At 37.9% G+C, this 14,493-nt stretch overlaps 2 protein-coding genes across 3 annotated transcripts; both read right to left on the reverse strand.

The window, feature by feature from the left end:
- Positions 1-185: 185 nt before the first annotated feature.
- On the reverse strand, positions 186-6,269 carry ogfod1 (2-oxoglutarate and iron-dependent oxygenase domain containing 1). Its single transcript, XM_081359599.1, has 13 exons — positions 6,000-6,269; positions 5,694-5,839; positions 5,574-5,620; positions 5,395-5,495; positions 5,174-5,290; positions 4,583-4,674; positions 4,326-4,454; positions 4,100-4,213; positions 1,526-1,605; positions 1,133-1,383; positions 935-1,051; positions 723-781; positions 186-608 (listed from the first exon to the last, which is right to left on the reverse strand). Exons 1-13 carry the CDS (start codon positions 6,154-6,156, stop codon positions 450-452), a joined length of 1,569 nt encoding a protein of 522 aa, XP_081215725.1. The 5' UTR covers positions 6,157-6,269; the 3' UTR covers positions 186-449.
- A 567-nt stretch (positions 6,270-6,836) lies between these two features.
- Positions 6,837-14,483, reverse strand: acd (ACD shelterin complex subunit and telomerase recruitment factor). 2 transcript variants are annotated; one of them, XM_081358744.1, is made up of 13 exons: positions 14,211-14,483; positions 14,016-14,137; positions 13,647-13,737; positions 13,242-13,321; positions 13,091-13,135; positions 12,940-12,974; positions 12,619-12,770; positions 12,456-12,534; positions 9,968-10,129; positions 9,785-9,892; positions 8,721-9,052; positions 8,533-8,609; positions 6,837-7,128 (listed from the first exon to the last, which is right to left on the reverse strand). In XM_081358744.1, exons 1-13 carry the CDS (start codon positions 14,409-14,411, stop codon positions 7,044-7,046), a joined length of 1,569 nt encoding a protein of 522 aa, XP_081214870.1. In that variant the 5' UTR covers positions 14,412-14,483; the 3' UTR covers positions 6,837-7,043. The 2 variants fall into 2 exon arrangements, with proteins under 2 accessions (XP_081214870.1, XP_081214871.1); XM_081358745.1 differs by having other exon boundaries at positions 6,937-7,128; positions 8,708-9,052; positions 14,211-14,434.
- Between the last annotated feature and the right edge of the window lie 10 nt (positions 14,484-14,493).

Raw genomic sequence — 14,493 nt, forward strand, 5'->3', positions numbered from 1 at the left:
TAGAAAGAAAGGACAGACGAAATAAAGTCATAAATGAGGAATGAGAGTGAGTTTTCTTTTTGGTAAACTATCTCTACATTGGAAAAGAATGAAAAAGGAAACGGTCACTAATGTTTTTAGACTTTTGGAACTCTCGTTATAGTTCTATGGTATAACAAAATGGTCACAATCAAATGAACGCAAATGTCATTATTCAAATGTTTTTTATTAAACATTTATTGACTCTTTCAACAACTAAATGATTACATTTCATTTTGAGCATCAAATGTAACAGAATTTTTGTAGTTGGGATTGAAATACTTGCACGTTCAAAAATGAATGTGCCTCTTGAATACCAAACTCATGTCTGTGTATACTGAACTCAAATTGATCTGAAATGTATAGCCAATGCACTTTGCTTTCACAACTCATACAATCAGTCAGCCAGTCAAACATCCGATTTTCTCTCATCATTCATAGTAGTTAAAAGAGAAGTCATAGAAAGCTGTGGTATTCTGGGAAGAAAGGTGGCTGGTGCTGTTGTTATTGATATGCTTGATGAACTTGAGGGTGTCTTTGTCTCTGTATACCAGAGCGAGGGAGTTATCTTCAGGATACACTGTGAGGAGCTAAAGAAAACAGTTTCAACAGAATAAATAATCTGCACTAGTCCTGCTGGAGCTTCATAAATTATAACAAATTGCTCAAATGAAAACAAACTGACATTGTGTGACATCACTTACCTCCTCATCTTCATCATGTGCAATATAGGACGTATATCCCCCAAACTCCGACTTCCACCCTGAAAAAACAGACTGATTTCTGACTCATGCTCTTGCACGTTTTTTTTACTTCAGTTTTTTTTAAACAATTCTGATCTCAATCACAGCTGAATCATACTGAAGACACTAATCAACTAATAGTAAAGACGCACATACATGTCAAGATTACGTACCTGCACAGCCCATGTGAAGCTGCAGATCCAATGCATACTCTCTTTTGACACAGTCATGTAACAATGTATAGTCCCCATGTGCCCAGCGACGCAGTTCTCCTACACAAGTAGGCGGTCCTGCATGAACACAACACATGTAAATCACTGTAGATGTAAAAATTGATCTTTGCAGAAACAACACATGCACACGCTGATCACCTTTGTCTTTCTTCTCAGCTGACGAAGCATCGGCATCAGCACTGGAACCCCCTGCTTGTGTATTTTCCTCACCATCTCTGTTTTCTGTGTCACTCTTTCCATCTTCGCTCTCATCCTCGTTGATGCACAGATAGTGTAGACTGAGGCCGGTCAGGTTGGATAAGAGGATGAAGAACGGCTCAGAAGAGAGGAGTTCCCAGCACTCCTGTACACAAGTTGGGAAGCTCTGCATATCAGCACAGCCATAACACCTAAACACAGTGACAGTCATTAGTACACAGGCATATGAACAAATCACATGACACTTACCAGCAGAAAATAAAACATGCAGAGACAGGAAGAAATTAATAATTGAAATATTATCACACAAAAGACGGGTGGGTTGGATCTCACCTCTTATTGGGCCGTCCCCTCCTCTCCCACTGGATTTCAGATGACTGCAATGCACTGCGCACCTGCCTCAGTTTCTCCTCCTGAATTCAGGATATTAGCATTATAGATGCATGCAAGTGTGTGGAAATATGTAACGGTTTCCGATATAGACAGATATTCATTAATATGAACAGTTTACTATAAGATTCAATTTGCTTGCATTAGTTGATGCCTTTAGTGTCTTAAACTAACAATAAACAACAACATTTACTAATCTAGATTCATGTTCATACTTGTATAATTTATATAAATAAATGTTAAAGTTGCAATGTAACAGAAGTAGAGGCAGATCCTCTGTATTGTGACGTACATCAGAGTGAAAAATTATAGGGGGAAAAAATGAAGGGTGGGGTCTTGGTTCAAACCATTGGTTGTTGATTGGACGGAGGCAGCCCTAAATGCAAGCTAGCGGTCGGTCGTAAGAAAGAGGCGAATTTATTTTTGGACTAAATGATGGAAACCTCGGCATGTACAGTGGGGAGAACAAGTATTTGATACACTGCCGATTTTGCAGGTTTTCCCACTTACAAAGCATGTAGAAGTCTGTAATTTTTATCATAGGTACACTTCAACTGTGAGTGACGGAATCTAAAACAAAAATCCAGAAAATCACACTGTATATTTTTTAAGTAATTAATTTGCATTTTATTGCATGACATAAGTATTTGATGCATCAGAAAAGCAGAGCTTAATATTTGGTACAGAAACCTTTGTTTGCAATTACAGAGATCATACGTTTCCTGTACTTCTTGACCAGGTTTGCACACACTGCAGCAGGGATTTTGGCCCACTCCTCCATACAGACCTTCTCCAGATCCTTCAGGTTTCGCTGGGCAATACGGACATTCAGCTCCCTCCAAAGATTTTCTATTGGGTTCAGGTCTGGAGACTGGCTAGGCCACTGCAGGACCTTGAGATGCTTCTTACGGAGCCACTCCTTAGTTGCCCTGGCTGTGTGTTTCGGGTCGTTGTCATGCTGGAAGACCCAGCCACGACCCATCTTCAATGCTCTTACTGAGGGAAGGAGGTTGTTGGCCAAGATCTCGCGATACATGGCCCCATCCATCTTCCCCTCAATACGGTGCAGTCGTCCTGTCCCCTTTGCAGAAAAGCATCCCCAAAGAATGATGTTTCCACCTCCATGCTTCACGGTTGGGATGGTGTTTTTGGGGTTGTACTCATCCTTCTTCTTCTTCCAAACACGGCGAGTGGAGTTTAGACCAAAAAGCTCTATTTTTGTCTCATCAGACCACATGACCTTCTCCCATTCCTCCTCTGGATCATCCAGATGGTCATTGGCAAACTTCAGACGGGCCTTGCGATGAGATCTTGCATGGTGCCCCAGACCGAGGGAGATTGACCGTCATCTTGAACTTCTTCCATTTTCTAATAATTGCGCCAACAGTTGTTGCCTTCTCACCAAGCTGCTTGCCTATTGTACTGTAGCCCATCCCAGCCTTGTGCAGGTCTACAATTTTATCCCTGATGTACTTACACAGCTCTCTGGTCTTGGCCATTGTGGAGAGGTTGGAGTCTGTTTGATTGAGTGTGTGGACAGGTGTCTTTTATACAGGTAACGAGTTCAAACAGGTGCAGTTAATACAGGTAATGAGTGGAGAACAGGAGGGCTTCTTAAAGAAAAACTAACAGGTCTGTGAGAGCCGGAATTCTTACTGGTTGGTAGGTGATCAAATACTTAAAAATTACAGACCTCTACATGCTTTGTAAGTAGGAAAACCTGCAAAAACGGCAGTGTATCAAATACTTGTTCTCCTCACTGTATGTGAAATTTAGACAATTTTAATAAAAATGAGGAGGTCAAATTTAAAGAAAAAAAATGAAACCGATGTATGGATGAATAACTCACCGTAAGATCAATAACATGCATTTAGAAAATAATTGAATTTCCATTTCATGTTGACTAAAAATAAAAAATAAATAAAAAAAATTAACATTAACTTAAATTTAAAAATGCTAATGTTAACAACTTGAACTCGAATTGTGAAGTGTTACCATTAACGGATATGAAAAATAGTAGCATTTTCATTGTAATTTAGATCCATCTCTATTGGTATTGTCCATATGGCACAATATAAGAATATTCTTCCATGCAGTGTCCGCAAATGTGACTCTTACATGTGCAAAATTATAAATAAATAACTTAAACACCTAAATTATTTAAAACTTACTTGCCTACATGCCTCTAGTGGGATGTCACTAAAATTCACATCTACAGGAATTTCTCATTTCCATCAATTATACATAGACCTCCACAACAGCACAGACAAAAAGGGTCTTATAAAAGCCTCTTCTGTCACAGTTTATTTAAAAGTGTATATATATATATATATATATATATATATATATATATATATATATATATATATATACATACACAAACACACAATTCCTAACCATGTACCAGTGCATAGCCATTTCCTGATGTACATTTGTATGTGTACTACTGTTCATTGAATATAATTGAACATTTTTGTGTAATTAATAATTATGATGATGATGATGATGATGACTAACCTGTAAGAAACTAGGCAAGCAAATCTCTGAATTATCTTCGAATTCCTGCTGTACCCGAGCCTGATAGCGTGGATCCAGGTACATCTCATTCACCCACTCAAATAGCAAACTCTCCTATAATACATAAAACACAATGTGCTTCAGACAGAGGAAATATATATAGTGAGTCTTGGTCATTTGGCCATGTCACACAACAAAAACACACTGTCACGCTAACTTGACTTACATCTCTGGGGATATGAGTATGACGGGGAACTGGGGGTTCAATGTAGCGTGAGGGCCTGGGAAGGGAAGGGCCATGAAACCATCCACTCAGAGATAAACGGCACTTCTCCTCAGAAAGAACCTCTGCCACCTAAGCTTGCAGATCATTTCATTAAAAAATAATTTATATAAATCATTAATGAATGGACATTCAATCAAAATATTAATAAATACTATAATAGTATAACAAAAAAACTAAATTAACATGGTTCTGCTTACCTGATGGAAGGAGATGGGGGACACTTCAAAAAACACCAGAGAGTTCCAGCAAGGAAGCAGAGACTTGACAACAGTCACTGGCTGACAGTGTTCTGTGAAACATACAGAATAATAATTAGTAAACAAACAAACAATTAACTAAACTGACATTGTCCCCATGCATGATTATGCAATATTTTAAGCTGAATAATACACATTTTTTTACTGCAAAACATTCTTACTCAGTATTACAAATATCAAAAAATTCAATCAAGATCCATTTACTTGAGAAGCAAAATGACTATTTTCTGAAAAGATCCAAATTAAGTGAGTTTATGCTTAAAATAAGACAAAAAAATCTATCTGCAGGTAGTGGGGTCAGAAAAATAAACGTAGTTTTTTTCTTCTCGTTTAAGCATAAACTCACCTGTTTTTGATCAGTTTGATCTACTTTTTTAAGTCATTTTTCTTCTCGAGGAATTATGTCTTGATTTAAGAATCTTTAGATATTTCTACTGGAAAACAAGACAAAAAACTGAGTAAGAAAATTATTTTTTATGCAGTGTGGGGGCTAAAATGACACTATTTTTGCTTCTTTTTTTAATCACACACCATCAGTGCTGAACAGGTCCAGTGTCCCTCCATCGTTCACGTCCCAGGGAGGAACAAGATAGAGGATAAATGCAACTCTTCGTCCCTCCAGCTCATCATCATGACACAGCAAAACATCTGCAAAAAGAGCAGGGAGGGAGAGAGACATCAAGAAACCTAGCTGCACATCATCTCAACGTCTACACCCCAGTGATTGGTTGAGAAGTTGTTAGATGGTTTACCCGTATGCTCGTACTTGGCACAGGACATATCAACAGTCGCCTCCAGATCCACTTGCAGCACCTCCGACAACCACTCACGAAACTCCCCAAAAATCACAGACCTGAGATCCCAACAAACAACACAGGAGTAAAACTCTTACAGAACTCTTACACAGAAGCCCACTTGAACTCTGACGTACCTTATTTGCGAGACATGATGTTCTTTTCTCTCTCTCAGATCATCTGACTGCAGAAGAAACAGACTTCAGTACTTGACCATCAGCTTCTTTACAAAATGTAAGTATGATTCAGACTGATACCTGTTGAAACTTGTACAAGTCATTTGACTTGCTGTTGAAATTCAGCTGCAGAAGCTCTGCCAGCAGACTCTCCACAAAGCTCTCATTCTGCAGGAAATGAGTGATCTGACAGTGAGGGAAGGGCTCACAATCCAGGTGGATATTACCTGGACAGAGACCAGAGAAAGGAGGGATTCACAGACATGACACATAGACAAACCAGTTTGCTTTACCTCTAAAAAGCAAATGGATTCTGTTCACAGTCACTATATAAATGACTGTTGAAGTAATGTAAGTTCAATGTGTCACGTGGGTGGGCATACATACCATTAGAGTAGCTCTCTTTCCTCTGCCATGCGTCTGTCATGCATTTCTGGACAGCGTGATCCCTCATATCCGAGTTAATTACCGCCAGTTCACCTCGTTTATCTTTCTTATTCTTTTTACCCGTTTCAGAATCATTCTGTCGTTTTTTAGGTGACATGACAAGACCATGAGGTAAATAAACACAGGGGGACTTTTGTTTTCTTTTCCTTTGCTCTTCTTCGTGCGGATTCAGTCAGAGACGCTTTTGGGTCGTTACTGCCCCTCAGGTCAGCTGTGGAACAGGTTCCTCTGGAATTATCATGTCCAAAAAACGATCTATGTATACAAGTTTTTCGTTTTTAATACCGTTGACTACCAAAAATTGTATTCAATGTTCATTCATATCTTTATAACAATGAAAACACTTAAAAATAAGTCATAATAATAAGGGCATGTTTGACTACCTGTGACATTTAAATTTTCTTTTCCAGTTTTCAGTCACATTGATTCACCATTACTATCACCCATGTAGGTTGTGCATATTCATTGATCCTTCTTGTGTAATGACATTTATTTGTAATAACAAACAATGGTCACAAATATGACCAACAGGTCATCTTTTTTAGATGTATAATTTAGTATTAACCTCCATCATTGTGTAAAACAAATCACAATCCTTATCTTATTTTGCAATTTTGTGTCTTTTGTTTTGGCAGCAGGCCCACCATTAATTTCTTTTTGACAAATCGGTCACAAAGTTTCAGCTTGGTAAAAGGCATTAAGACCATGGCTTAAAAGAGATAAACATGGTTACATAAGTAAAATTGTGATTAAATTATACAAACTGTGACACAGGTCATCATAGTATTTGAATATTAACATTTATTACAATTGACACCACTGAATTCACTTACACTTGGAAAGAAGCATACATTGACAAAGGGTTTTATGGGGGAAAATCTTTTTCTTTTTTTGGATTACATCCAATATTTAAATACAAAAAAAACCCCTGATTTGTACAACAAAAAAACTAGCATTGTGTCATTTGGGGTAACAGGTAATTGCTTATGAACCAGCTTTAGCGTTGACATCTGCACAGTCAGATGTCCCCAGATAACGCACCGCCCACTGTATGAGATGCCCTGGGATCCTAGAGAGACACACACACACACACACACACACACACACACACACACACACACACACACACACACACACACACACACACACACACACACACACACACACACACACACACACACACACACACACACACACAGAGAGAGATAGAAACCAAGAACCAACAAATAGATCTTAGATCAAAAGGGTAACAGTGCTTAGGAAAAAGCTGAAATATTAGAGCTTTAAACCAATCCTAGTCGGTGGTTTGGTTTTACTCAGTACTGCTGCAACCGCTGTCTAGCTAATGCTCAGTTCAAATTTCCTACAGAGGTCAAAACTGATTCCCCCAATCTTGATCTAAAGGCATATACTTTTAGATCAAATACTTAAGGCATTAAAACAGTAAAATTGTGAAATGTTGTTAAAATTTAAAATGAACTATTTTCTATTTTAATATATTATAAAATGTCATTTATTGCTGTGATGGCAAAGCTGAATTTTAGCAGCCATTACTCTTCAGTGTCACATGATCCTTCAGAAATCATGTATATCAATCATATATATATATATATTATAAAAAATAGGATGTGATGGGTGTCAGATCCACGTCATGTGTGGCAGGTCTTAAAGTGTGTCATTAATATTAATCAAAGAACAAAAGACAAAAAAATAAAAATAATCACTCACTGCTCTTGACGATATAACTTTTGTAGCTTTAATAAGGATTAATCAATATTCAATTTATGATGTATGTAGTTATAATTTATGCTGTGCAGTGTTAGATCATTCAATTTCTGTATATTTACCTGTTAGACATACATGAAAATCTTAAAACATTGTTTACAAGGTTACATGGGTCAAAAACAGTATTATTTATTACGATGGGTTTATATGAAGATTGTTTTAAGTTCACTTAAATTTAAAATTGTTATATTTTTTAAAGCCTATTAAATGTTAAAATAGATAGCTTTCAATTATACTGTAATGTTGAATGGCAATAATTAATGGCTAAAATTGAGAAACAAATCCATTTACTAGAGATATCAGTATCAGTGATACTGGCCTTTATTCAGTGTTTCGTAAAAAGATGCCATTAAACAATTTTTTTTAAATATACTGTCTTTATGTTTTTTTCTACATTATTTTAGAGATTCAATGTGAAAAGATTCAAATATAAAAAATATATGAAAAACGTTAGTGTTAGGTGCGATTAATCGCAGAAAAATGTGCAAATAGTTATTTTTATATAAATATTACATTTTTAATCGATTAACAACACATGTACATTTATATTTATATATTTATTTATTTACATATACACACACATACTTTTTTATTTTTTTACTGTACTACACTGCAAGACAAAGTCCTTAGATCATTACCCATCACATAAAAAACATATTATAATCATTATGTCTCAGGTCACACTCACTGGAAATGGGCGAGGGCTGTGGTAACCTGAGGCTGTGGACAATACAAATAGGAAAAAGGCGTTCCATCCGAGTGCACCTGAAACAGGGAAGTTGGGACAATGTAGCAACATTTCTGATGCAATACACAGCATTAATCATATATTATGCAAGAATACAGCAAAATATCATTAATACCATTTCCACTCACTTTGGTGGCTTTGGTGGGTGGAGACGCTGAGGGGTTTTGGCTGGCGCCTGGAGACACTAGGGGCCTCTGTTCAGAGGGTGGGGCTGTATTGTGGACAAGCCACGAGGGAGGACTCACCGCACGTTCTCTGTCATGCTCCTGACTGGGGTCTCTGATAGACTTATCACTCGAGAGGGATGGACTAAACTGGGTCGGCTTGGGTCTCTGACTGAGTGTAATGCCGTCTACCGACATCCCTCCTGAGTTCTGCTTCGAGAACTGGTTTTGGGTGCTTGTTGCTATAGGCAACGAGGGGACTTCCTTTAAAAGCGATTGACTTTCCAGCTCTGGGTCTGTATCAGCACAAAAATAAGTTAAGTTAAACATAATTGTTTGTCACAGAGCAGAAATGACACTGGTATTATCCATAAATACATCCACATAAATTTACACATTAACACAAAAATAGAATTTAATAAAATTAACTACATAATTCCTTGACAAGCACCACAATTATTTTTTTTATGGAATATTTCAGTATTTATTATAAATGATTTATCCCAAGCACATCTCATGTGCTCAAATAATCTTTAAACAAAATAACTTCATCCCCTTATGCAGCGTCATCTCTTCTCTGATGACGAGGGCGGGACAACCTGTCACTCACATGAGATCACAGCAATAGTAAAACACAATGATCCAATCAATTCCCGTTGGACCAAATCAAGTCCCGCCCTACATTTTTCTTGTTTGAGAAGCTGTTTCACTCAGATATTCATCACAATAGATGATCACAACTTCCATTTCATGCTGACTTTAATAAAAAAAAAAAATAGTGCAGTTTAAAATAAATCACTGCCACTGGAACAATGCCCAGGTGGAAGGATTTCAAAGGTAGAATGAAGGCAACGAGTATGATATTACATACCGCGAGTGCCGTTTTTAACATAAAATAAAAAATTAAGTCCTGGAGTGCATGTTGTTTACGTTCAGTGATATTATTAGTGATATTATAGTTATTTCACAATTAAAATGATGTCCTGTTGTTCTGTGTATGTTAAACATTTGCATAAAGAGGAAATTACCATTTGAGTCTGAAGTGGAACATCTACCTAACAGAGCTGGCTCTTGTGTGTACATATCCCATGGGCTCTCTCCATCCCCAGACAGCTCCCCTGTACCACACAAAACCTCTGGGAGAAGGAGGGATGAGTTTAATAACACATCATCTACCTAGAACAGCACTGACTTTTTTTGGAAAATCTCACCTGGTCTTGTGTGTATCAGAGTAGACTGTCCTTCATCTGGACATGAGCTAATTATATTGTCCTGAGTGGCCACTGTTTGGTTTGCAATCGATGTGCTGGTTGGATGCGATTCTTCAGGGGGCGGGGCCAAGCCATTTGGTGTCTCACTCTCACTACCTGCACCTGCGACAAAAACACATATGCATAGTGCGCCACATGCATGGTAAAAATCTGGTCGAATGCCCAAAGGGTTGTCATGAAAAAAGCAATTAATGACCATGTTGAATGGAACTATCTTTATCAGTTCTTAGCAAAATTCAGATTTGGCCCTACATTTGTCTCTTGGATTAAAATTGTATATACAGCCCCTAAAGCTTCTCTACGTACTAATAATGTTCTTTCAGAGTATTTCAAACTACAACGGGGCACAAGACAGGGTTGTCCCCTTTCCCCATTGTTATTTGCCATAGCCATTGAACCCCTACGGTCCAGCGCACAGGTCTGTGGTATCACCCGTGCAGGTATAGTGCATTAGGTATCTAGATGACCTTCTTCTTTTTTTGTCTTACCCTCTTATTTCAGTTCCTCAATTCTTTTCTATTCTAGATGTCTTTAGTAGTTTCTCAGGATACAAACTAAATTTCTGTAAAAGTGAACTGTTCCCATTGAACTTATCTTCCCTTCAGAATTCAGATTCAGATTTTCAATTCAAGGTTGTCAGAAATCATTTTAAATACCTGGGGATTCAGGTGACCCGTAAATACTATGACCTGTTCAAAGCCAACATTAGTCCTCTCTATAATCATGTTAAGTCTCTCTTCATGTCCTGGAAATGTCTCCCTCTTTCTATGATAGGAAGGGTGAATATCATCAAAATGAATGTACTTCCTAAATTTTTATATATTTTCCAGTGCCTTCCTATATTTATTCCAAATTCCTTTTTCACAGTTTTGCAACGGAATATTTCTTCTTTCATATGGAATTAGTCAAAACGAATTAATCAAAGTCATCTTATGAAACCAAAGTGTTGTGGTGGCCTGGCTCTGCCACATTTTCAAACCTATATTAATGGGCAGCAAACATTAGGAATCTGTTATATTGGGTGCAACAGGATTTGCAATTAAAGAAGTCTCAGTGGGTACTATTGGAAGTTTAACATCCTTATTATGTGTACAAATTCCCTTTAAGCATACCACTTTAGTTAAAAAAAAACCCAGTTGTTAAACATTCATTAAGGATTTGGTCTCAATTACATTTAGCATTAGACCTTAAAGACCCTTGTACTATAGCACCTGTTTTTTGCCAAATATATAATTTCCACCCTCTTTGTTGGATGGGGCTTTTAATATTTGGAGGGAACATGGCCTATCTACAGTTGATCAACTACACATAGATAACAATTTTGCATCCTTTAAGCAACTTCAAGAAAAATTTCACCAACCCAGCGCCCATCTATTTAGATACTTTCAGATACAGAACTTTAATCGTAGGCAGTTTTTGAACTTTCCCTTTTTGCCAACTACTTGATGATATATTAGACCTTCATACATCTTTGACAGGGGTCATTTCTCAAATCTTTACTGTAATCCACACAAAACAGTCCACCTCAATGCGTCCACTGACGGCGCTCTGGGAGGAGGAACTGAATTTGACGCTGGAGGAAAATATTTGGGATCTAATTCTTGCCCGATACACTCATCATCTATAAATGCTAGGCACACCCTCATTCAATTCAAGGTAGTGCACAGAGTCCATTGGCCTAGAACTAAATTAAACAATATTCCCTGATCTCAACCCAACCTGCCTTCGCTGCACAACTGAACCAGCCACGTTATCACATTCTTTCTGGTCTTGTCTGAAACTGTCTGATTTTTGGAAGAAAGTCTTCAGGTGCTTCTCTGTTATTTTTTCTTTACCCATAGACCCCAACCCCTTAACAGTATTGTTTGGTATCTTGCCAGAATCTGTTCATTTAAACACATTGCAGGCTGACAGTGTAGCCTTTGCAACTCTACTGGCTAGGCGACTTATTCTTATGAATCGGAAGACAAGAGCTCCCCCTCCTTACCGCCATTGGGTTTTTGACCTTTTGCATGCTCTCAAGTTGTAAAAGATTCGGTTTGCAATGAAACAAAAGCCAAAACTTTTCCTGAAAGTCTGGAGCCCTTTTCTGGAATATTTTAAGGAGCCAACAACCACTTAAATTTTACTAATTAATTATATGTTTAACTTTTTTTATTTATTTTATTATTATAAAACAACATTTAATTCCTATTTGATTTTATTTTTATTTATGGTTTTTTTGTGTGTGTATAACTATACTTGCCTGCTGTTTTCTTTTTTCTTTTCTTAATCTGAATTAATGTATGTTATATGTATATATGTATCTATATTATTTACACTATATTACACGTTATTGTTACTTTCTGTCAGATCTAAGATGACCCAAATAAAAGGGGGGGGGGGGGGAGAAAAAGAAAAAAGCAATTAATTAGGCAGCAGACAGTACTGGGATCAGCTGTTATCAGCTCCCTCTGTTCCTCCGGGATGAGAAGAAAAGGCACAGGGACAATGAACTGCTCCTGTCCCTGGAAAAAACACACACACACATGGAATGAAAATTTGTCTGGTCAACAGCTGGTGCCTTTAAGTTGCCAAGGAAGCAGCCTTACCCTCCAGTGAAGCCTCTCTCGGTGCCAGTGAGTTGGTGTCGCCACACTTGGACAATATGTTGCAGACATGGTTATTTTCTCCGTTGCATCATTCAGAATATTTATTATAATGTCATTGTGCCACACCTCCAATAGAGACGAGAGCGAGACCCCTGGGAAATTAGGCACATAATGCACATCTTCATCGTTTCTGTGAAGTGTTTTCTTTATGAATGATATTAAGAATCCAAATTACAGGCATTTACAGTTCAGTGCAAGAGGTGTGTGAGTATATGCAAGCTATTCGAAGAAAGACAAAGAGAAATAGTGTTTGACACCTACCAGAGGATGAACTTACAGAACCCTCCCTGTGGGATCTGACAGAGAGCAATACAATTAACACTAACTGTTAAACACATAATCTTAAAAACACACTAGAGTTCTGTGTATCATGTGCGTGTTCACGCATGCTGTATAAATAAGGTCAACACACCTCCAAGTCTTTATGATCTGATCTCTGACTGATGAAAGAGTTGTACTGAAAGATAATGAAAGACGAAAAGAGATTAACAATAGTTAAATAAATGACAATGAGTGCAGTTAGGACACATCATTGCACATGCTTAGAGAGATCAGTGACTTGCCAGCTAGGGGGTTGTTGGCGCTTTGAAGCGATGCATATGGTGTTCATTTGATTGACTTTCAAGTAAAACTGGCAAGATGCCTAAAAAAAACAAAAAGAGGAAACAAGTAAATCTAATACATAAAGATTTCTGATTTCTTTGTTTGGAATCAACAAGCCAACAACATTCAAATGAACTATTACTACTAAGGTGCTCTATTCATTCATATTTAATATTGCATTAATTTACATGACTTTTCTAGACCGGACATGAATTAAAATTATAGGCCGTGTTTATGCATTATATATCAGCATATCCCTGCTGTTTCTCTATCCAAGAACTGCATGGCCTGGAGCATGCCAAAGCATCAGCACTCAAAAGGAAAATGTTTCGAGGTTGGAACCAAAAGATGGACATATAACATACCAGATCAGGGTTCATGTCGAAGTTCAGCTCAAAGCTACGTATATATACAATAGCATTGTTCAGGCATGTAAAGGTCTCCATCTCCTCCAAGCTGAAGAAAGAGAGACCAAAACTCTGATAGTCATTTTTTATTCGGATTTAATTACTATCATTACGCTGAGACTTAAAGTGGTGTCTGCTGATCTCTAATATTCACTTCTGGTGCATTGACAGAAATTCAAGGGAGCAGTTAATATGCTAGGCAGAAGATCAGAGCCCTAAACTTGAGCTTATTTCAGCATGATTTTCACTGGTTGATGAGTTGGATAAAAACAGGGGCTCAGGTGTGTAGTGAGTGGTGTCATAACAGAGGATTAATAGGTCCCTCACTCCTGCAGACGCTCCCATGCGGCTTCGCTCAGCACAGCGGGAATGACAGCGCTCCCATCGGACATGAACAGCATACAGGCATCTGTGTGCTCCGTCCGCTGCGAGTCTGTTAAATCACACACCTAACCAACACACCCGCACTTTAGTACTGACTCGACATTCTACATATGTGATGGCCCATAAAAAACTACTTACGCCGACAACGTTTGCTTTAACCGTCGTTTCACACTGGCTTTGGCCGTAGTTTTGGATGAGTTTCTCGATCCACGGCTCCAGCTCCGCCATTCGGCGACGTTTTATCTTTGGTGGGTTCATTGCTAAACTCGTGTATCTGTAAGTGTAAATATAATAAAAGAATTCAAACGGTTCAACTCTTCGCGCTCCCTTATTGAACATTGATACTTTATTTTCGTTCCGTGTAGAAAATTAGATCAGGCGATTTGGGTTCCGTTACAATCATGTAGATTCGAATCGTTGG

This window comes from Scardinius erythrophthalmus (assembly GCF_964197995.2).
Source record: "Scardinius erythrophthalmus genome assembly, chromosome: 2".
NCBI classification, from domain to species: Eukaryota; Metazoa; Chordata; class Actinopteri; order Cypriniformes; family Leuciscidae; genus Scardinius; species Scardinius erythrophthalmus.

Excerpts from the sequence above, each read along its gene's own strand:
- ogfod1 (XM_081359599.1), bottom strand. The coding sequence starts at position 6,156 with ATGTCACCTAAAAAACGACAGAATGATTCTGAAACGGGTAAAAAGAAT. Across the intron at positions 1,052-1,132 it reads AGCTGAGAAGAAAGACAAAG|GACCGCCTACTTGTGTAGGA; the intron begins GTGATCAGCGTG and ends GTGTTCATGCAG. Across the intron at positions 609-722 it reads CACATGATGAAGATGAGGAG|CTCCTCACAGTGTATCCTGA; the intron begins GTAAGTGATGTC and ends TGTTTTCTTTAG.
- acd (XM_081358744.1), bottom strand. The coding sequence starts at position 14,411 with ATGTTCAATAAGGGAGCGCGAAGAGTTGAACCGTTTGAATTCTTTTAT. Across the intron at positions 14,138-14,210 it reads TTAAAGCAAACGTTGTCGGC|GTGTGTGATTTAACAGACTC; the intron begins GTAAGTAGTTTT and ends TGTGTTGGTTAG. Across the intron at positions 12,535-12,618 it reads GAGAGAGGCTTCACTGGAGG|GGACAGGAGCAGTTCATTGT; the intron begins GTAAGGCTGCTT and ends TGTTTTTTCCAG.